At 40.0% G+C, this 23,839-nt stretch overlaps 1 protein-coding gene across 1 annotated transcript in view; it reads left to right on the top strand.

Annotated features, from left to right (window-relative positions):
* The first annotated feature begins 13,229 nt into the window (after positions 1 to 13,229).
* Positions 13,230 to 23,839, top strand: part of LOC125451309 (membrane protein FAM174A-like) — a 29,838-nt gene continuing 19,228 nt past the window's right edge. Inside the window, exon 1 of the mRNA XM_048528293.2 lies at positions 13,230 to 13,990. Within this exon, the coding sequence (XP_048384250.2) occupies positions 13,668 to 13,990 (323 nt within the window). The 5' untranslated portion in view covers positions 13,230 to 13,667. The remainder of the gene's footprint in view (positions 13,991 to 23,839) is intronic.

The following is a 23,839-nucleotide window of genomic DNA, read 5'->3' as shown; positions in this document are numbered from 1 at the left end:
ACTGCAAAAGCAAGTACAGTAGACTAAATTGAACAAAGTGTAGGTAAATAGCTTTAACACCTCGAAGGCATATCTGGGGCATTGTCAGGAGGGAGCAGGTGTTACATCTACATCTGGGAAGTGGGGATATAAGGAGATGTTTGGGAGTGTAGGAGGAGTGGACCAGGATGTCCCAGAGGGAATGATTCCTGCCGAATGTTAACAAAGGAGGGGAACGGAATGTGTGTCTGGCCATGGGCTACCGATAACCCCCTTATCTGCTTGCTGCTTTCACATGTCTCCCTTTCTAGGTTCCGTCTCCACATATCCATTCACTTCTCCCCCACAGTGCACAGCCCCCCACCCCAACCTCATCTTCAGGCACAGCCCAAATATCATTTGTTCCTAGCTGCTATCAGTTCTGATGAAGAGTCATCAGACTCAAAACATTAAATCTGCTTTCTTCCCATAGGGACTGCCAGACCTGCTGAATTTCACAGCAATTTCTGTTTTTATTTTATATCTTCGGCACCCGCGGTTCTTTGTTTCATTTTAACTCAGCAACTGACTGTGTGTCAGTAAAAAACCAGGAGGACATGCAGCTGAGTTGGGAAAAGTGGCAGCAGCTTCAAACCTTAGTGTATTTCTGTCTCCTGTACAGACTCCTTTCCCAAGCTATTCTCTCAAGGCACCAGTAACCAGACAACAAAGAGCAAATACAGCGTTCAGAGTCGGGGGCTGATAGGGATGGAGATGGAAGAGGGGGCTAATTAGTGTGTATATGTGTCAGCAAGTGATGAGTAAAGTATGTGAGTATGTGTAGGGTTGGGTGGGGAATGGCCTCCTTGTGTGCGTGTGTGTGTGTGTTTGTGTGTGTGTGGGTGTGGGACAAGGGAAAGAACTGATTACTGAAAGTCTGGGAGGGCTTGTGTAAGTGTAACAGAATCAAATGGCTATGTCAAGTCTTCTGAGACCTAGCGATATAGAGAAATTGGCTGAAACCTACATTATTACTTTTTTTGTTTATATTTGGGATATGTATGTCACTGGGAAGGCCAATGTTATCCATGTTACCCACCTGGAATTTCCCTTGAATTGAGTGGTTTGCTCCATCATTTTAGATGGCAGTCAACAGTCAACAACATTGCTGTGGATGTGGAGACCCAGGTATGGATAATGGATTTCCTTCCCCAAAGAACATTAGTGAACCAGATGGGTTTTAATGACGATTGACATCGGTTGCATAATTGCTATTAGACTAGTTTTAAATTCCAGATTTTACTGAATGCAAATTTTACTATCTACTCATCCCATAACATTTTACTAATTGTTTTAGGTTTTCATATTTAGTTAAGGTATTGTTATATGTTTATCTATAACATATGAAATGTAATAATAATTGTATGCTAAATGTTATTAAACTTTTATATTGCTGTTGTCAGAATAGTCATATAATACTGACTATCAATTTTTGACTTTGTTCATCTTATACATGAGACTGGAATCCCATGGACTGAAATAGTTTTAAAGGGAAAGAAAAGTCTGACTTTAAAAATGATCACAGTGATCACCTGGGCACAGCTTGAGCCAAGCTTCATGAAACTCTCAATAAACAAGTCCAGTCTGAACTGGAGTTAACATTTTATTAAAGTGACTGAAACCAGTCAACAAGATCTATATCTCTTGTTTGATTTACACCATTTGGAAAGTTCACTTGTTGGAAATAAAATATCACCTGCCATTAACCAGCTTGAGAACAATGAACTCAGATTTTGGGATATTAAAAAACAGCTTAGTTTCAGGGAGTTTCTTTCTGGCAGAACAGTTACATTGATTTGTAACTGTAACTGGAGGAATCTCTCTTCCTCTCTCTGGCACGCACATAAATTGCTTTCCCTTGCCTCTCAAAGGACAAAACATTTGGTGATAACACAAACTGTTAACTGAGAACTCAAAAACATCACCAATATTCACAGCTGCCATTATTCCATGATATCCCTAATTAACTGAAGCCTAATATATGATGGAAAAACCAGAAGAACTCTGGGTACTAGAAATCAGAAACAAAAACAGAAGTTGCTGCAAACATCCAGCAGGTCTGGCAGCATCTGTGAAGATAAATCAGAGTTAAAGTTTCAGGTCTGGTTCTGAGGAAGGGTCACCAGACCCGAAACATTAATTCTGATTTCTCTTCACAGATGCTGCCAGACCTGCTGGGCTTTTCCGGCAATTTCTGTTTTTGTTCCTAATATATGATAAACCGCTGAAGGACTTTAAATTGTGTTGTCTTTTATCTTCCTCATAGCACTGGGCTCTGTCCCCTTTCTAACTCTGCATGTGTGTTTGTGACTGAGTTTGATGCAGCGTCTTTATTATTTTATGCAGGGGTTAGAAAGTAGCATAATTGCTTTTCCTTTCAGTCAAGAAAATCTTGCAGCTGTTCTTTAATTGTTTATGGTGAACTAGTTTTTACTGAAGTGAAGTAAATCTGTTTGCGAAAAGGATTTATTTTTGTGATCAACCAAGGAGTTTAAAAAGAGGGAAACCATTTGATTTCTCCCTCTCTGTTGTGATGGCTGTAATTTTGCTGACATCTGAGGATACATTAATTTTTAAGTGTTAACATTGGATCACACTGAAAAATATTTTGGCAAGTATTGTCCTAAAATGAAAACACTGATAGAATAGAGACAATTTATTCCTGAAGAATGCTCTAAAAATAAACCGAAGTGCTGTCAGAAATAGAACACATGGGTTGACACATTGATACCACCCTTTGAGAAAGTATATACAGGTTTGCTTTGCAGAACAGTCGATTGCAAAGCTGTTTTGAAGCTGTTTTCCTCACTTCTGAAATGAATGTATTAATTTTCATTGCTGAGACTATTTCTAAAATTTGGTATGTTTGTTTTATTCATATTGCATTTGTCATATATCAGGTAACAAATACTGTGATCTGACCACAAGCTTAGTGAACATCAAAAACCAATTGGACAGGCTTGTGAAAGGACTTAGCAATAATGACTGTGTAGAATATCAAGGAAATATGTTCTGGACAAGGTTGAGAATACCGAATACTGAAGGTAAGTAGGGTGGAGGAAACTGCAGAATTAGGATGTGCCAAGGCCACAAAAGAATTCAAAGCCACAATGATCATGTTAAACTTATTATGCTAAAAGATAGGGAGGCAGGATAGGTTGGCATGGATTTGGAATTAGGGTTTGGTAAGGATTTACGCAGGAAAAAAATTGGACTGAGACACTTTGAATGAAGCAGAGTTTAAATAAAATGGACTGCAAACGGCCAATGAGGTGACTTTTGTAAAATTTAATCAAAAAGTTACCACAGCAAGAACATGGACTTCAATGTATTGACATGAGATAAAGGTGGACTGATATGTTGAAGGTTAAAGGTGGTAATGCACTAGTGGACAGGATAAGTTTGAAGAACAGTTCAGAGTAAAACGGTTCATCAAGGTTATGCATTTGGAAAGATGAGATCAGGTGATCTTACAGATATTGTTAAATGTCCAATATAACTATTGTCTACCGTAACGAACGTAAAGAATCCTAATTTTTGACTACTAAATGTCAGATAATGGAGCTCAGAGATATACATTACAGCCAACCCAACATACACGTTACTTTTGTCACTGATTAACAGAAGTAACATGATGAGATAACACAATTCTAAATGGCTGGCAGCTTTCCTAGAGTATAAGTAGCTAGTGATTGCACTAATGTTGCTACACTATGTTGTACTATGCTTTATACCTATAGGAACACAGGAACAGGAATCATCCATTCAGCCCTCAAGGCTGTCCCAATCTTCAATGAGATCATGACTGATCTGTGGCCAAACTCCATACATCTGCCTTTGTTATCCCAAAGGTATCTTAATACCTTTGCTTAACAACAATGTATCCAAATCAGATTTAAAATTGACAACTGATCCTGCATCCACTGCCACTAATAGGAGAGAGTTCCAAATATTTACCACTCTTTTGTGTAAACAAGTGCTTTCTAACATCTCTCCTGTACAGATCTAATTCTAAGTTTATTCCCCCTATTTCGAGAATCCCCAACCAGTGGAAATAGTTTATCTTTATCTACCCTGTCGTTTCCTTTTAATATCTTGAAGACTTTGATCTGATCACTCTTTAATTTTCTAAATTATAGAGAAAACAGGCCTAATTTATACAACCTCTCCTCAAAATGCAACCATTAAAGTTCAGGTATCATTCTTATAAATATACATTGCACTCCCTCCAAGGCCAGTGTACCATTTCTAACGTATGGTGCCCAGATCTGCTCACTCTGCTCCATGTCTAACCAGAGTTTTGTATAACTGCAACATAACTTCTCCATCCTTATACTTCAGTCCTTTCGTTATAAAGGCCAGCATTCCATTAGCTTTCTGGATTATTTTCTGCAGCTGTTTGTGGTATTTTAATGATCTATGCACCTGAACTTCTAAGTGTCTTTGGACAACTGTTGTCTTACCATCTAGAAAGTACCCTGATTTATCCTTTTTTGGTCCAAAATGGATAATCTCGCACTTGCTAACATTGATCTCCATCTGCCACAATTTTGTCCATTCAACAAATGTATCAATATCCCTCTGTAATTTTATGCTATCATCTACAATGTCTACCGTACCACCTAACTCGGTATCATCAGCAAATTTGGATATGTGATTTTCTATGCCATTATCCAAGTTATTAATAAACAATGTGAATATTTGAGACCCTACCACAGATCCCTGTGTGAAATCATTGTTCACATATTGCCAATTTGACCATCTATGCACTAACACTACTTTCTGGAATGGATGTTGTTCTAACCGATATATGTCCTCCAGCATGCAATATTATTTAAATAGAGAAGAACTACAGAAAGCTGCAGATCATGGGATTGGGGAGTCCTTGTCCATGAATCACAAAAACCAAGCATCTAAGTCCAGCACATTATAGGAAAGGTGAATGGAATAACACAAATAACTGTGGATGCTGTAGAGCTGAAACAAAACAAAATTGCTGGAGAAATTCAATAGCTCTGGCAACATACCAACACTATACAAGGCTCTAGTCAGTCTGCAGTTGTAATACTCTGAACATTTTTGGGTCCCTTATCTCTGGAAAGATATGCTGGCATTGGAGACAGTCCAGACAAGGTTCACTAGGATCACACCGCGTATGGAGGGACCCATGAGGGTCAAGTAGATCAGTGCTGTTCTAATTGGAGTTTTGAAAGATGAGTTGACCTTTTTGAAACATGGAGGCCTTGTCAAAATAAATGCAGAGAAATTGTTTCCGATGTGGGAGAATCTAGGAATGGAATGTATAATCTCAGTGTAAGCGGTCAACATTTAAGACAGGGGTGAAGAGGAATTTCTTCTCTCAGATGGGACTGAATCTGTGGAACAAAAACAAAGTTGCTAGAAAAGCTTAGCAGATCTGACAGCATCTTTGAAAAAAAAACAGTTAATGTTAACTGCTGTCCCTTCCTCAGAAGAATTCAAACAAAGGTAGTCAGATTTTTAATCAGTAATGGTATCAGGGATCTTAGGGAAAAGACAGGAAAGTGGAGTTAATGATTATATGATTAGGCATGAATGGCAGAGCAGACTCGATAGGTTGAATGGCCTATCTCTGCTCCTAGGTCTTATGATCAATTATGAAGATAAATGCCTGTTGTCTGGGATCTCCTTTTGTATCTTCATTTAAGGTGTGTCACACTTTTTGAATGAGCAGAAGAAGTGAAAGCTGTCTATTTCCAGGACAAAGCAAGGAATTAGAATACACATTTGAAGCAAAGATGCTGATGGCATTCATTAGAATACAATTAGGATAACTGGTGTAATTTTAAGCATACAATGTAAATTCACTAGGATGTCAAGGGTGGAGAGAACAGGCTGCTAGCATACGTTTAGGACTGATCTGGCAAAGAACTAACAGTTGGACTGAATGTCCTTCAACTGTAAACTTCTATGAAAGACAAAACTAGCTTTGCTGACAGGTCTCATAATAGTTTTGCACCAGCAAAGGGTAAATAAAGAGTGCAATGAAACTTCATGCTGCAGCTCGGATGATTATTGAGCATGCCACCGGGATTTTAAACAGCACTTCACATATCTTCACTGAGAATGCCTCACAGCATGATCTGTCCCAAGAGTCTCACAAATAATTGGTCTCTGGTACACTGAATGAATTTGTCCTACATAGGAGCTTCACCATAATTGTGGAAAAACAGGGTGATGAAAGCAAAACAAAATACGAAGGTGAAAACTAGTATTGGAAATGTAGCAAGGAAGGCCACTGCTCCAGATATTAATTAACAATGCCTTACGATGAGTGCAATGCTGGTAATATTACGACTAACCAAAATCCACAACTGCAAAATAATTGCTCTACGTTGCACTCTCTTACGCTTTTGTGTGCAGCTCCTCAAAACACACATTGAGTTTTGCTGGATGGAGGCCTAAATTAAAGAACTGTATGAGCTTGGTTCTCCTCATTTTTGCAGACTTAACAGTTCATCCATTATAAACATGCTGCCAGCAGCTAGGTTTCAGTGATAGCCTAACTTGTGCATGACAAATAGCATGAGCTCTGGGAGGCAAATTCAACAATGTGGTGACTACATGCTTAACATAGAAACATAAAAAAAGGAGCAGGAGTAGGCCATTTGGTCCTTTGAACCTACTCTGCTATTCAAGATGATCATCCAACTTAATACACTGTTCCCCCTTTGTCTCCATGCGCTACGATGTTTTTTGTGCTAAGAACTGTATGAACTATGTAACTGTAGGAATAACAGCAAAACAGAATATTATTTAAAAGGTGAAAAATTGCAGCACTCTGTTGTGCAGAGGGACCATGCTGTCCTTGTGCGTGAATCATAAAAAATTGGTTTGCAGGTGCAGCAAGTAATTAAGAAGGCAAATGGAATATTGTCCTTCATTGCCACAGGAATGGAGTTTAAAAATAGGGCGGTTATGCTGGGTCTGTGTATAGGGTGCTGGCGAGGCCACACGTGGAGAACTGTGCACAGTTTTGGTCTCCTTACTTGAGAAAGAATGTGCTGGCACTGGACAGGATCCAAAGGAGATTCGTTATGTTGATTCCAGAATTGAGAGGGTTGGCTTATGAGGAGAGATTGAGTAGACTGAGACTATACTCATTGGAATTTAGAAGAATATGGGAGGATCTTATTGAAGCATGTAAAATTACAAAGGGAACAGATAAAATAGAATCAGGGAGATAGTTTTCACTGGTGGATGAAAATAGAGCTAGGGGGCATGACCTCAAAATAAGAGAGAGCAGATTTCGGACTTAATTGAGAAGGAACTTATTCACCCAAAGGGTTGTAAATCTGTGGGATTCTCTGCCCAGTGAAGTAGTTGAGGCTACCTTGTTGAATGTTTTTAAGGCAAAGATAGACAGGTTTTTGAACAGTAAAGGAATTATGAGTTCTGGTGAGCGGGTGGTTGAGTGAAGCTGAGTCTATGAACAGATTAGCTATGATCTTATTGAATGGTGTAGCAGACTCGACAGGCCAGATGGCCTACACCTGCTCCTATTTCTTGTGCTCTTATGTATATAAATCCTTCTTGAAAACATTCAATGTTTGAGTCTCAACCACTTTCTGTGGTAGAGAATTGCACAGCCTCACTTTTTGGGTGAAAAGATTCCTCTAAATCTCAGTCCTAAATGCCTACCTTATATCCTTAACCTGTGACCCTAGGTTCTAGACTCACCAGTCAATGGAAACACGCTTCCTGCGTTTACCCTGTCTAGGTAAAATCCACTGAATAACTGATCCAATCTCCCTTCATACATCAGGCCTGCCATCCCAGGAATCAGTCTGCCAAAGCTGGATTGCACGTTCACCATAGCCAGAATATCCTTCCTTCGATTAGAAGAGCAAAACTGTACACAATACTCTAGGTATGGTCTCACCAAAGCCCCATATAACTGAAACAAGATGTTCCTGCTCCTGTACTCAAATCCTCTCACTATGAAAGCCAACGTACTATTTCCCATCTTTATCACTTTCTGCACCTCCAAGCTTACTTTCAGCACATTGTGTACAAGGACACTCAGATGTGTTACAACTCCCCCTTTCCCATATCATCGTTCAGATAATAATCTGCCTTCCTGTTTTTGCAACCAAAGTGGATAACCTCACATTTATCCACAATGTGCTTCATCTGCCATGTGTTTGCCCATTCACTCAATTTATCCAAATCACACTGAAGCACCTCTGCATCCTTCTCACAGTTCCCCCTCCCACCTAGCTTTGTGTTAAGAACAATCTTGGAAATATCACATTTAGTTGCTTCATTCAATCATTAATGTATATGGTTAATAACCATGGTCCAAACACCAATCCCTGCAGTAACCCATGAGTCACTGCCAGCTACTCGGGAAAAGACCTGTTTATCCCACTCTTGTAAGAGATAACAAGGTGTAGAGCTGGATGAACACAGCAGGCCAAGCAGCATCAGAGGAGCAGGAAGGCTGATGTTTCAGGTCTAGGCCCTTCTTTAGAAAGATCTAGGCCCAAAATGTCAGCCTCCCTGCTCCTCTGATGCTGCTTGGCCTGCTGTGTTCATCCAGCTCCACACCTTGTTATCTCAGATTCTCCAGCATCTGCAGTTCCTACAATTTCTATCCCACTCTTGTTTCCTGTTTGCCAACCAGCTCTCGCTGCATGGCAGTACATTACCCCCCAATCCCAAATGCTTTAATTTCACAGACTAATATCTTATGTCGGAGTATATTGAAAATATTCTGAAATTCCAAGCAAGCTACATTAGCTGCCTCCCAGTAATCAACTTTACTTGTTATACCCTCTCAAATGTCCAGTAGATTTGTCAAGTAAGATTTCCCTTATGTAAATCTATTCTAATGCTGCCTGATCCTGCTCCTGTATTCTAAGTGCTTTGCTATTAAATCTTTTATAAGGGACTCCAGCATTTCCTGCGGCAGGCCAGACTAACTGGTCTATAGTTTTCTGTTTCCTCTCTCTTTCCTTTTGTTTAATAATGGGATGATATTAATTACCATGCAATCCATAGGAACTGTTCTAGAGTCTATAGAATTTTGAACAATGTAAACTACTAGGCACTGGGGAGTCACATTAGATCAGGCCACTTGACCTGACTGACCTGAGTCTCCTGACAATGACACCCCTTAACTGACATGACTACCCCACAATGCTCACTGCCTTGACTCTCTCCCATCGAAAATCCTTGACTTGATTTGACAAACCCCTGGACTGACCCAATACAATTCTCACACCACCATCACCACCACCATCCCACCCTGACCCAACCTCCTTTCACACCACTATCCAGCTCTCAACCCCAGCCTACTGACCACGCAACTTGACTCTCCCTCCAATCATCACTACAACCTTTGAACCTACTTTGCTATCCCTCCCCATTCTAACCATCCCTCTTTCCCAGCTCCTATTATGCACTCATTCACTCATGCAATCATTAATTCATTTTTAAAGGACTTGAGACCTTATCAGCTTACCTGACTACATAAAAAAAGGGAGAACGTCCTGAACTTCCTTTGAATCTCCTACATTTGTTGAATTTACCCTGGAGAGATTACACTGGCTCATTTCTGCTTTAGTCAGGGTCTAAAGTCCAAATTCTCTTAGGGTGCAGGAAATATGATGGACCAGGAAATGCAGCCAGCATTGTTGCTGAATAGAAAGTCTGGGCCAGACGCTGTGATATCAATTTGTCCTTCTATTCTTTTAGGAAAATGTAAAAGGGCAAAGTATCAATTTATTTCATTTATTCATGGGAAGTGGGCATCACTGGCTGGATCAGCATTTATTGCCCATTCCTAACTGCACAGAGGGCACTTCAGAGTCAACCACATTGCTGTGGTCTGCAGTCACATGTAGGCCAGAACATGTAAGGATGGCAGCTTCTGTCCCTGAAGGAAATATACGGCTTTCTGTAATCAGCCTTAAGAAAAACTTTGGTTGTATATATTTCAGAGCTCTCTCCCCATCCCCCTCTCTGATGAAGGGTCTAGGCCCAAAACGTCAGCTTTTGTGCTCCTGAGATGCTGCTTGGCCTGCTGTGTTCATCCAGCTTCACACTTTATTATGATGTATACACTTTTGCTGTTATGCAACAGTTTTTTAAGGATTGTACTGAATTCAGAACACAGGAGAAGATCATTCAGCCCAACAACGGTGGTTCAGTGGTTAGCACTGCTGACCCACATCATCAGGGGTCCAGGTTCAATTCCACCCTCAGGCAGCTATCAGTAAGGAGTTTGCATGTTCTCCCTGTGTCTGCATAGGTTTCCTCTGGGTGCTCCGGTTTCCTCCCACAGTCCAAAGATGTGCAGGTTAGGTGGATTTGCAATACTAAATTGCCCAAAGAGTCCAGTGGCATGTGGGTTAGCCATGGGAAATGCAGTATTACATGGATAGGGGCCTGGGTCTGGGTGGGATGCTCTTTGGAGGGTCGGTGTGGACATGATGAGCTAAATAGCCTGCTTCCACACTGTAGGGATTCTATGATTTAGTAAAAATAATCAAGAATGTAGGATTTGAAAACTTAAGTAGACCATTTATTCCTTTGTGCCTGCCCTGTCATTCTACTTCAACTCCAACTTCCCTTATTTAAAGTCACCTGGGAAGTTGGAGTTGAGGCAGGGCTGCTGACCATAAACTGGATAGCTGTGGCACTCCTTACTCAACTATTTTCAGGACATCCAGCTTCATTACACTCCTGTCAGACAACTGATTAGCTATCACCAGGATAACTACCCATCCCCAAGTGCTGCTGGCAATCAAAGATTGCCATTCAATGATTTCACAACATCACATGGAGGAGTAGCCACTGGTGAGCTGGCATCTGAAAGAGAAAGGGTGCCTGAAAGACTGTCAATTATGTCCCCCAGCCCTAATTAGTCAAATGGGGTTGGGGATACCAGGACCACTCTAGCAGCCTGACAATTAGTGTAAGATGGACTTGAAGAGGTTAGAGGCAATAATTTCCAATTGAGGATCTCCTTCATATACCACAGAATCCTTGAGTTGGAGCTATCCCCGACCTGAGTGTGCAGGTTTCATCAGGCAGTCTCCTCAAACAGTATGGAGTCCTCCTGCCCCTGGTAAAATGTTAATACTAGTGTGAAGAAGCCTCTAGTTGCCCACAAATAATTCAATTGGCCTCTGGGTGGACCATCATCCACCTTCTGGCTCACTGATAGTGTAGCATGGTAACAGGAAGATGATGGGCATTCCACCCTCCCTTATTCGTTGCCACTTTATGGGACTCCCATCCAATACCTTCAATAAATCTCACTTTAGTCTCCTTTACTCCAAGGATAATGGACTCTGCTTATTAATCCAAATCTCAAAGCTACATTTCCTCCATTCTGATAAATCTGCTCTGTATTTTCTCAAGGGCTCTCACAATCTTCCTAACCTTTGATGGCCAGGAACTTGGTGCAGTAAATTAACGTGGCCTAAACATGTTTATACAGGTTCAGTGTAATTTCCCTGCTTTATTAATCAACAAAGCCAGGACCCTATTTGTTAACTACTCTCTCAATACATCCTATCACATCCAAAGCTTTATGCACATCATACCTAGAACCATCTTTCCATGCACACTTTTTAAAACTGCGTATTTTAGATATTATTGCCTCTCCTTATCCTTTCTGCCAAAGAATTTATGCATTATTCTGACCCAGTTTGGCTACTGAATCATCATTAAGATCTTACACTGGATTTGATGTGATGCTTTTAGTTTCAGATTCATACCCCTACAACAAATCATCTTCCTGTCTATCCAATGAATTGGATATTCTACATTTTCTGCATAACCTAATGACACTTTGTGCATCAATAATGTCCTACAATATGATGATGAAACTCCATTTTTCCACATTATACTTCATCTTCTTCTGCTATATTCTTGCCCAATCACTAACTCTGATCATATCCTTCCTGTAAATGTTGTACATCTTCCTCACAACACATACTCCTGTTTAACTTGGTATTGTGTATAATTTGTGTTTAGTTCATTGATATATTTGTATAAATGCAGCATTTAATTCTATTCTTTTAGAAATTCTAACCCTTTAGAAATTTTCCCTATCTTGAACATATTTGCTGGTCCATGCTTATGCTTGTATGCTCTGTCACCCCGATTATTGTTATTTGTACTGCTACTTTATACTATTGCCTGATTACCGGTGGCACACAGGGCTCTGTGGATGGGGGTGGGTAAAAGGCATCAAAGTATTCAATCAGCCATTATCCTGTTGAATGACAGGTTAGACTTGATGGGCTGAATGTAATGAAACCTATTTTTCCCATAGCCATCTTTGAGTCACACTAATCTTATTTCCCCTTCCCCATTTGGCTCCTAGCTCATGTAGTAATCCAGAGATTTATTTTTGTGTCAAATACAGGGCTGATATATTGTAATATATTCATCCTTGGGACAAGAGGATAAGGCAGGCTGCTGGGCTGTAGTGAATATAGAACATAGAGCATAGAACATAGAACAGTACAGCACAGTACAGGTCCTTCGGCCCACGATGCTGTGGCAAACTTTTACCCTAATCCTAAGGTCTATCCAACCTCCACCCCTACCTTATACTATTATCCATATGTCCATCTAATAGCCGATTAAATGCCCCTAATGAGGCCAACTCCACTACCCGCTCTGGCAATGCATTCCACGCCCCGAGTAAAGAACCTACCTCTGACGTTCCCCCCTATATCCACCTCCACTCACTTTAAAACTATGCCTCCTCATTATGGCTGCCTCTACCCTAGGAAAAGGTCTCTGGCTGTCTACTCTATCTATACCTCTGATCACTTTGTACAATCTATCAAGTCACCTCTCATCCTTCGTCGTTCTAAAGAGAAAAGCCCTAGCTCTCTCAACTTTTCCTCGTATGGCCTTCCCTCCATTCCAGGCAACATCCTGGTAAATCTCCACTGCATCTTTTCCAACGCTTCCACATCTTTCCTGTAAAAAAATGTGCCCAGTGCAGATACTAGGACAGGCTGCTGTAATGTATTATAATTCTACTGGTAAGGAGGTCAAGCTGATAGATTGTAATACATTTCTATCTAGCGCAGAGAACAGAACAGGGTGCTGGATTGTAATAAATTATGTCAACTACAGGGGTCAGGACAGTTGCTACATTGTAAATACATCCCTCGCTTTACAGAGGAAAGACTATTGGGCTGAATTGTAACATATTTCTGTACAGTACAGAGGACAGAACAGGGTGCTAAATTTCAATAAATCATGTCCACAACAGAGGACCTGACAGGATTTTGGATCTTAAAATATTTCTGCTTGGTGCAGAAGACAGGGCAGGCTGTGGCAGTACGGGACATTTCTATACGGCGCTGAGGACAGGATCATATTCAATGAACTGAATTCCAAAATTCCACACCGAGAATTGACTCTGTTCCAGTTCGGGTGTAAACTGTAATCCAGTCCGGATTTCCATGATTTCCTGTTTATGCTACACGTGGCGGATTCTCTAGAGAAAATAAAACAAGCGGCTCCACTTCCGGTTTCTGTGTGAGTGCCGCTCGTGCTCCCTCAGTAACAGCTGCAGGCCGGGGGCCTCGAGCCGGGGCGGGTGCCTACACTGAGCTCGAGCCGCCGCTTTGTCCATGTGGTCGTTGGGGCCTCGGTTACTCTGGCTCTGTCCGCTAATGTGGGCCGGAGACGCGGTGCTAGATGTGAAGATGTCCTGGAACTCGCTGGGAAGCCAGACCTTGTTGGGCCTTGTGCCGCAAAACAACAACAACAACAACAGCATCAGCAATAACGGTAGCACCCCCGGGCTGGAGGCCGGAGGTAAACCCGCCAAGGATGTCGAGTACAACAACAGTGTATCCGCTGATGAACAGACCATGATGATCCAGCGGGCTCTCTATGTACTGGTCGCTGTCACCGCCTTGGTCATTGTGTACTTCGTGGTGAGGACCATCAGGTGAGAGAGAGAGGATTTCGCACCTAGAGCCATATGACTGCTTCATTTCAACACTGTTGGTAGCCCAGGATGGACTGGGGAGAACCAGCAAGTCTGCAACAATAAGAGCAAATCTCAAAATCAATCCAGCTCTGACGTGAAGCCTTTAGCCACATCCTCTGTGCACATCTGAATGAGCAATTCACCTGGTGCAGTTTCCCCCAAATTTATCCCTGTGTACCTTAATTTTAGATAATTCACTTTCCTCTTGAATAACCTGAATAGAACGTACCTGCAGTACACAAGCAGTGTATCCCAGATCATACCCGCTCTGTGCTGAAAAGGTTTCCTTCTGATTCTCTATTGCTGCTCTGCCAGTGACCTCAAATCAGTACTTCGTGCCGATCCTTTCTCCAGTGGGAACAGTTTCTGCATATTTATCATGTTCAGAGCCCTTGCAATTTTACATAGATCTATCATCTCCTCTCAACCTTTTTTCCAAAAGAAAGCAATTCCAACTTTGCCAGACATTTTGTGTAATTGAAGTTCTTAATATCTGAAATCACCCTCATGGATTCTTTCTGCATGTTCTTAATGCTTTCATTTTGTTCAGATAAAGTGCAGCACTAAGAACTGGACACAGTAGTTCAGTTCACACTGAGCCAGTGCTTTATGCAAAGATAGAACAGCAAGGTGGTTGTTTTAACTATCTCATAACTGATAACCTACAGAATTTAGGGTACATTGTTAATTACTTTCTTAGCCTGTCCTGTCACCTTTAATGACACATGCACATTTACACCCAGGTCTCTACTCCTGCACTCTCATTAAAATGTACCCTTTTAGTTTATACTGCCTATCTGTTTCCCCTTTTTACCAAAATGAATCACTCCACACTTTCATCAGGAATTTCTTGTGCTACTAGTCTGCACATTGCACTATTGCTTGCCTTTTTGGAGTTCTGTACTTCAGTGTTTGCAATACTGCCAAGTTTTGAACTATTTGCATATTGGAAATTGCACCCTCGTTGAAGTTGAAGGCTAATATTTATCAGGAACAACAAGGGACCCAGCACTGAACCCTAGTGAATCCTAGTCTAAACCTTGCTCCAATCAACAAGCAAAAATGCTTGTTTCTTTATTTCCCATCACTGAGACATCTGCCATTCCCAAGATTAGAGGAATGCAGAGCTGAGGAAGGGTCACTGGATCTGAAATGTTACGCTGATTTCTCTACAGCTGTGGCTCGACCTGTTGAACTTTTCTAGCAATTTCTGACTGCAGACAGTTTGGAATATAAAAGTATATTAATATTTATGCTTATAAATGACCCCACCATTCGCATACAAGTAAAGATAAGTTAAAACAAGGAACCTTTCTCTGAACATTAACTTTAGAAGAAAATGCTTTGGCCAGAGTCATTGTTCATTCTCAGACAGTGAAAGGGTAAGAGGTAAAATGAGCTAGATTGCTTTCAGCCTGTGGCCTTGTACATATAGACAGGTCGCTGGACACAGACAGTTTTCCTCTGGATCTCTTCAAGATGTTGAGTTGTGTCTTCAGAAAGTCTTTTGGGGGAAATAACTTTTTCAGTTCTCATACAGATCCTAAGGAAGGTTTCTCAGCAAAGTGGCAAATATTTTAGGTAAATCCCAAAAATGCTATCAAATAGTCACACCCGCCATAAACTCAAACATGCTATTTTCAGCAGATAGAAGCAGTCTGCTTATGTCATTTCATTTCCATTGTGAACTTTTTTAGTAAAATAATGTCCAGCGTGTCTGTTCAGTGACCTTTTAAAGGAAAAAAAAAGTAAGTCTCAGTGATCCTCCGTACATCAAATGGACCGATTTTTGAAATCTTTCAAACACGTCCTCAAAAAATGCCAATGATGGAAGGCCGTTCAAATCTCAATTTTGTATCCGTGTTGCTGCTGGCCCTTTTTTATTCCAAGAGCAGTATTTTGCTTACAAATTATTTGTGTAGTTCTACGTCATTCTGTTTCTTCCTTTCTCTTTATTTCTCTAATTTGATGTTGAGCTCACTGTAATTCATCTTACTTCTCTGTCTTGTTACATTAGTTATAACAAAACTGTTTGTCTTGTATTCATCAGAGTGCCAAATCTACTGTTGCCTTTTCTGCAGTTATAAACACGCATTGCTAGCAAGTTTTGTGAATAAAATATTTGAAAACTCAAAGTCTAACTGGTTGAAATTCTCTGCTTCTGACAAATCTAGAGCACAATTGATTGTTATTTGCAGCAATGTAGGAAATTTAAATGCAATCCCTAATGTTTTTGTGGCTTTATTGAACATTAGAATATTTTTCTCTTTGTGTATCTTGTAGAGTTGCTAAGGGGAATGAGAGGATTTCAGAAAACCTTCGATAAGGTCACACAAGAGATTAGTATGTAAAATCAAAACGTGTGGGATTGAGAATAGTGCAGCGACATGGACAGAGAACTGGTTGGCAGACTGGAAACTGAGCAGGTATAGATAGGTCGCTGTCTGCCTTTCAGAAAAATGAGTAGTGGGGTACCACAGGGAGCATTGATCCCAGTTATTTACATTATACATAAATGATTTAGATGAGGGAACTAAATGTAATATCTCCAAGGTTGCAGACAACACAAAGCTTGGTGGGATAGCAAACTGTAAGGAGGATATAGAGATGCTTCATTGTGATTTAGACAAGTTGAGTGCATGGACGATTGTATGGTCTACCAAGTATAATGTGGATAAATGAGGTTGTCCACTTTAGTAGCAAAACAGAAAGGCAGATTATTGTCTGAATGGTGTTAGATTGGGAAAGGGCAAAGTGCAACGAGAGCTGGATGTCCTTGTTACACCAGTTACTGAAAGTAACCATGCAGATGAAGAAGGTAAATGCGATATTGGCCTTCAAAGCAAGGAAATACAAGTACAGGATCAAGGATATCTTGCTGCAATTGTACATCGCTTTGGTGATATTAGACCTGGAGTATTGTGTGCAGTTTTGGCTTCCTTATTTGGAGAAAGATGTTCTAGCTATGGAGGGCGAAGGTATAGCAGACTGATTGCTGAGAGAGCAGGACTGACATATGAACAAATTCTAGATCAGTTAGGACTATATTCATAATAGTTCAGATGAATTGGGCCAGGGAATCTCCTAGAACCCAGTAAAATCCTAACAGGACTAGATATGAAGGTAAACACGAGAAGAATGTACCCAGTGGTGAGCAGCTTTGTATGGGGTGAACCATTTAGAACTGAGATATGTAGAAATTTCTTCATCTGCAGAGAAGTGAGCCTATGAATGTTTTCAAGGAGGGATTAGATGTAGCTCTTGGGGCTGAATGGATCAAAGGGTATGGGGGACAAAGCAGGAAAAGAGTACTGAATTGGATAATAGCCTTGTTCATATTGAATAGTGGAGCAGGCTTGAAGGTCTGACTACTCCTGTATTCTATGTTTCTGTTTCAGTATAAGAAGAAATCTTTCAGCATCAATCAACATGGTGATCTGCAGATTCTCTGAATCTGCTTGCAGTTCAAATGTTAATGTGTCATATTTGACTAAAGCATCTGTTATTTTTGTTACTGCTTGGTGAAGTAGGAGAAATTAAAGGCAGTAATCTTGTCAAGATTTTGAAATCAGTTGGTATGAGCATTACTGCAAAATGGAAGCACTAAAATTTTGATGTGTCTTTACGTGCACAAGTAATGTAGCTCAATTTTGTTAAATCCTGACTCAGAGCCTGTGGATCAGGAAAAGAATGTTGACAATAAAAACAAAATGCTGCCTATCTTGGAAATCTGAAGTAAAATTACAATACTGGAGAAAATAAGTGGGTCTGGCAGTATCTTGGAGATAAACAATATAAATTTTTCAACTCCAAAAACCGTTCTGGAAACCTTGGACGTTGGGACTGAATGTTAACTCTGTTTAACTTTCCACAGGTGCAGCTGAGAAAGTAGGAGCTGCAGATGGGTCTAGGCCTGAAACATCAGCTTTGCTACTCCTATGATGCTGCTTGGCCTGCTGTGCTCATCCCAGCTCTACATCTTGTCATCACAGGTGCTGCCAGACTTGCTGAGATTCTCCAGCATTCTCTGCTTATATGTTCAAAATAGTGTTTAGCAAAGACCGATAAAACACACACATTGTTCAGGACTAAAATTTAAAATCGCTTTTTCTTTGCAAAACTAAACTATTTGTTTGTACACTTATTGTATATTTAATGTTTTGTGTGTAATTTTATTTCTTTCCATGTGAATGCCCAGTAATAATATAATACATATCTGCCTTGCTCCTCTTTGTCTGATGACCTAAGAGTAAGTTTTTTTTCCCACAAGTTATCTCCCTCCTCTTCCAATTTGCTTATCTTGGGGAACCCCTATCCAATGTTGTAGTTCCTTTTTTACTTTTTTAAAAATTCACTAATAGTTTATGTGCTTTTTGTTGCCTATCCCTTGTTGACCTTCAGAAGTAGTGTTGAGCTGCTTACTGGGTACACAAGAAATAAGAGCAGGAGGAGGCTATTTTCCCCCTCATGTCTGCTCCACCATTCAACAAGATCGTGGCTGATCTGCCTCAGGCCTCAACTCCTCTTTTGTGCCAACACAACATAGCTCTCAACTCCCTGATATTTGGAAAAGTCTGTCTACTTCCTGATTAAATGATTTGTGGTCTAACCCTCAACGCTCTGCGATAATGAATTTCAGATACTCACTGCCTTCACATCAGTATTAAATGTGTATCCCATTATTCCGTAACTATGCCCCCTTGTTTAAGATTCCTCCACTACGGAAAACATCTCAACATTTACCCTGTGAAGCCCCCTTAGAATTTTATAAACAAACAGTGCTAGAGAAAGTCAAAGGCTCTGGCAGCACCTTAGAGGAAGAAGCAAAGTTGATGTTTCAAGTTCAGTGACCTTTCATCAGATTTCTCAGAATCTTGTGTTTCAATAAGATCAACCCTCATTCTTCTAATTTCTAATGAATAAGGTCCTAATCTGTTTGCTGTTCTTAAAGGAGTTGACTTAACATCCTGGGCACCAGTGTGGTGAATCTCTCTTTTGAACTGTCTTCAATGCCAGTATATCCTTTCTTAAATATGGGACCAAAACTACAGTCCAGGTGTGTTCCTCACCAACATCCTTACAGACCTCCCTATTAAATTCTAACTCCCTTGCAATAAGGGACAAATTTCCATTGTTTTCTTACATATTTGCTGCACCTGCATGCTAACTTTGTTTCACACACAAGAACATCCAGATCCCTTTTCTTGAGGCTCTCTCTGTTTAAATAATCTGCCTTTGATTGGAAAAGCTGTCAAAAGTGCATGAACTTGGGTTAAGTTAAACACCACCAAGTTTTTGCCCACTCAGTGAAACTTCTATGACATCTTATCAAATGCCTTCTGGAAATCCAAATCCAAGTTTCCTGTTATCAACTCTACTATTTATGTATCAAACAATTCTATAAATTTGTCAAAACTGGTTTCCGTTGTGAAAAGCTATGTTGTGAAAAAACATAGCTTTTTCCCTTAATAGACTCTAACGTTTTCCCAGCGACAAATATTAGGCTAACTGGCTCATAATTTCCCCCCTCACTTCTTGCTCAGAGCATTAGAGTACGGGTACTCCAATCTGCGAGATCCTTCCCAGAATCTAGTGACGTCTAGAATAGTTTGGTCAATGCGTCAACTGTTTCTGCATTCACTTGCTTTAAAATCTTTGGATACAGGCCTTCAGGTCCTGGTGACTTTAATCCTATTCGTTTGAAATACTTTGATCCTCATACTAGAGCAAGCTACAAGGTCTTTCCACTCGTTGGCATCTTGCTTATCTGCTATCTTTGGAATGTTTATAGTGTCCTCCACCATGCAACTGATGCAAAATATTAGTTTAAATTATCATCCCCGCTCCCTGTGGTTCATTTCCAACTTGTGTCTTCCGAAGGTCTCACAGTTACTTTAACTTCTCTGGATTTATATACACATGGAAGCTCTTGCTGTTTGCTTTTATATTTCTGGCCAATTTATATTTATTGAATTTTTTTCCACTTGATTAGTTTTTTTAAGTTATCTGCTGCTGGTTCCTCAAAAATTCTCTGATCTCCCATTTATCTTTGTCACTTTGTATGCCTTAGTTTTGACTGGGATTCTCTCCTTGGCCACCTTTGTTAACCACAAATGGTTCATCCATCTCTTTGAGTCCTTTTCTAGTACTGCTGCTGTTCATTGGTGATAGTAGACCAACAATGCTGTAAGGCAGGAATTTCCAGGATTATGACACGGGGATGTTGAAGGAATGGTGGTAAATTTCCCAATCTGGATGGTGTGTGGCTTGGAGATGCATTTGCAGATGTGCCTTCTGTGCTTCTCTTTCTAGATGATAGTGCTTGTGTGTTGGAAGGTTGTGGCTAAGGGTCCTTGGTGAATTTCTGCAATGCATCTTTTGATAGGAGTGAGCATTTGGGATATGGTGTCAATCAAGCAAGCTACATTGTCCAGATTGACCTAAAGCTTTTTGAGTGTTTTTGGAAATGCAGTCATTTAGGGCAAATGGTGCAAATTCCATCAATCTTTCCAAATGCGGTATACATGATGTACAGGCTTCAGGGAATCAATATAGGATGCACAGCCTTTGACTCCCTCTTTGTAGTCACAGGATTTATATGACTTATCATCCCCTGGGATATTGATAGTTAAGTGTTTAGTTAAAGTAATGGCATTGACAGTCTAGGGGCAATGGTTATATTCTCTGAGATGACCATTCCCTGGCATTTCTGTGGCATGAATGTTACTTGCCACTTGTCAGGCCAAGCCTGGACATTGTCGAGATTTTGCTATGCTTGGATTTGGCTGCTTCAGTACCTAAGGAATTGTGAATGGTACTAAACATTGTGCTGTCCCAACCTCTGACCTATGATGGATGGAAAGTCATTCTGTCTGTCTTTGTGCCAGGTGTGACGATCTGGTTGCTTGTTATATACAATGTTCATTATTGGTAATCCACATTGTATTGTGCTTTTCTGTTTCTAGTTGTGTGGAGCTCAGCAATTCACCTGTGCTGAGATGACTCTCGTGTTATGAAAGTTCCTTAAGTTTCATCTGAAGCATTTTACTGCACTTGAAGAAAATGATTGACCCAGAACATATTTCAATACTTAGCCCTACTAGTTTAAAAATAAACATTTAAGTAGACAATAAACAGAGAGCTTTTCCTGACTTCTGCTAATTCTAGTTTTGCTAGGGCTCCTTGATGTCACATTTAGCCAAACATGTGCTTGATGTCAACAAGTTCAAAAATCACCAGACAGGTACAGCAGGTTTATTTGATGACATAAGCTTTCAGAGTCTTGTGTGTCTTCAAATAAACCTATTCGACTCTCACCTGGTGTCCTGTGATTTTTTTTTTAAACCTTGTCCCCCCCAATTCGACACCAGCACTCCACATTATTGATACCAAGGACAATTACTGACACCTCCCCTGTGATGTAGAGTGGAGGAAGTTCCTAGTTTGTTGAACAAGTGAAGGGTCTCTTGTCTGTTTCTCTGGGGAGGATTTGCTAAGTTGATGTGAATAAATGGTGTGAGGATGGGCACTTTGCTCATGCAAGTGTCCTGAAAATGTACTTGGGATGTAAAACTTGAAGCTAAGAAGTACAAATGGCATTTCAGTTTCAAGATAATGCCTTGAATCAGTGGCCCCTTAACTGCAGTCGACTGCTCACAGCTTTGCTGTAGTTTGTGCGCAAATAGAAGGCTGTCTCATCTGGCCAATTTGGTAGAAATGTGCAGTGGAATGATATTAGGCCCAGTTTGCATCATATTACTATTCTGAGCCACTCCAGATGGATGCTACTGAAGTGTCTGTTGTAATAGGCTGATTTTTATTGACTATATCAGTTCTTGCACTAGGATTTGTTATATCTGGTTACTTGTTATTTGCAACATTCGTTGTTGGTAATCCACGTTTGTTGTGCTTTTTTGTTTCTGGTCGTGTGGAGCTCAGCAATTCAGTTGTGCTGAGATGACTCTCGTGTCATGAGAGTTCCTGAAATTTCTTCCAAAGCATTTTACTTCTCTTGAGGGAAATGGTTGACCCAGAAAATATTTCAATATTTAGCCCCACTAATTTAAAAATAAATATTAAATTCTGTTTATATTTAAGATTTTTTTAAAAAGTTTCCGTAGATTGCTATGGTTAATAATTTAAAAGTGGTGAAAGGGGAACTGGATCTCAAGCCTCTAGAGCCCAAACTAAGAGATATTTGGTTTTTATTTCGAACACGATTGAAGTTAAAGATAAAAAGCAAGGGGCTGAAAAAAAGGCAGTGTGCTGAGCGTCAGCCCCAAGTTATTGTCACAGTTTCTGGATAACACATTTCTGTATTTTAACAAAGGTTACAAAGAATTTGACAAGTGAACGTTTGCAGAATTTATATTAAACTCAATTTGAAAACGGAATCAACTTTTGAGATTCTGATAATGACTTAACATAGAGATATTATAATTTTGTGATATGGATGTATAAGTTTCCAGTGCTTTCATAAGTCTAAATGCAAACTTGGTGTTACTACTTTCATAGTGTTTCTCAGGACAATAAATAATCTGCAATTATCTTTTCCAGGCCAGTTCCCATAAACAAACATCAGTTAATATGCCCTTTCCAAAACAAGATGCTTTTCAAAGTTTGATTCTCAAATTAGGCACTAAGTTCCAAATCAAAGGTGAGAAAAATAAAGAAAAACAGTGATGATCTCAACAGCTTAGAAGAAGTTTTTAAATTGTGCACCATATTCATCATATAATTGCATGTATGTTGACAGGATGCATGATGACATCACTAATATGGTGATTGTGAATCTTGGAATGCATGAAAATGAGGGAAAGTTTTGTACTTAGTGTCAAATTGAGTAGCAATCATTATCATTCACCAGCCCAATACTGTTCTAAGTAAAGCTGACAGTTTGACCAGAAAGTACTAACTTGTAGTCCTGAGGGATTGTTATAAACTTAAGTTGGAAACAAATTTTCTGGGGCTAAAACAAATACATAATTTCTAGTATCGTGCTATTAACCCTCTCATTAAGTAATACATTAAAAAAGCCTATACACGTCCATACTTTACAAATTTAATGGTAGATGTGAAAGCGTTGAGGCTCAAACATTTCTGGCAAATCAGTAATAATGTCTGGACTGGCTCCTCAAAGTCACAGGCAAATTGGAGTTGGGTACATAATGTCAAGCAATTAAATGTGTGACTTAAAGATTGGTCTGTGTGGAATGGGTTTCAGTTCCTGTGATACTGGCTTCAGTACGGGTATAAGAAATGTAGTCATCTAAGATGGGTGTTACAGGGCAGCTATTTGGATAACAATACCCAGAGTGGAACAGAAAGTGACAGTGCACAGACACAGAAGACAGTGATAAATATGATTAAAGGAGGAACAAACGGTAAAGAGATAAAATTAGTGTTTTTTCTGCCTGTTATTTGAATGTGTTTAGTATTCAAAACAAATTAACAGCATAAATATAGGTTAACTGATGTTATTAGCCATTACGGAGATGTGGCTACAAGGAGATCAGAGCTGGGAACTAAATATTCAGGGTGTGAGACTTTTTGAAAGGACAGGTAGAAAGTTAGGGTGATGTGTTCACATTGTTAATACAGGATGGAATAAGTATGATAGCAAGAAATGGCTTTGGATCAAAAGATGTAGACTGCACATGTTTGGAGGCAGGAAGTAACAAGGGGAAGACACATGGGTAGGAGTAGTCTGCAGGCCCCTTCAGGGTAGCTATTCGATAGAATTGGGGATAAATTAGGAGATAATGAGGGCATTTAAAGAAGGTAGTGCATTAATCCCAAGTGACTTCA

The sequence above is a fragment of the Stegostoma tigrinum genome, chromosome 3, assembly GCF_030684315.1.
Source record: "Stegostoma tigrinum isolate sSteTig4 chromosome 3, sSteTig4.hap1, whole genome shotgun sequence".
Classification (NCBI taxonomy): domain Eukaryota; kingdom Metazoa; phylum Chordata; class Chondrichthyes; order Orectolobiformes; family Stegostomatidae; genus Stegostoma; species Stegostoma tigrinum.
This window is presented reverse-complemented; position numbering and strand designations above follow the sequence as displayed.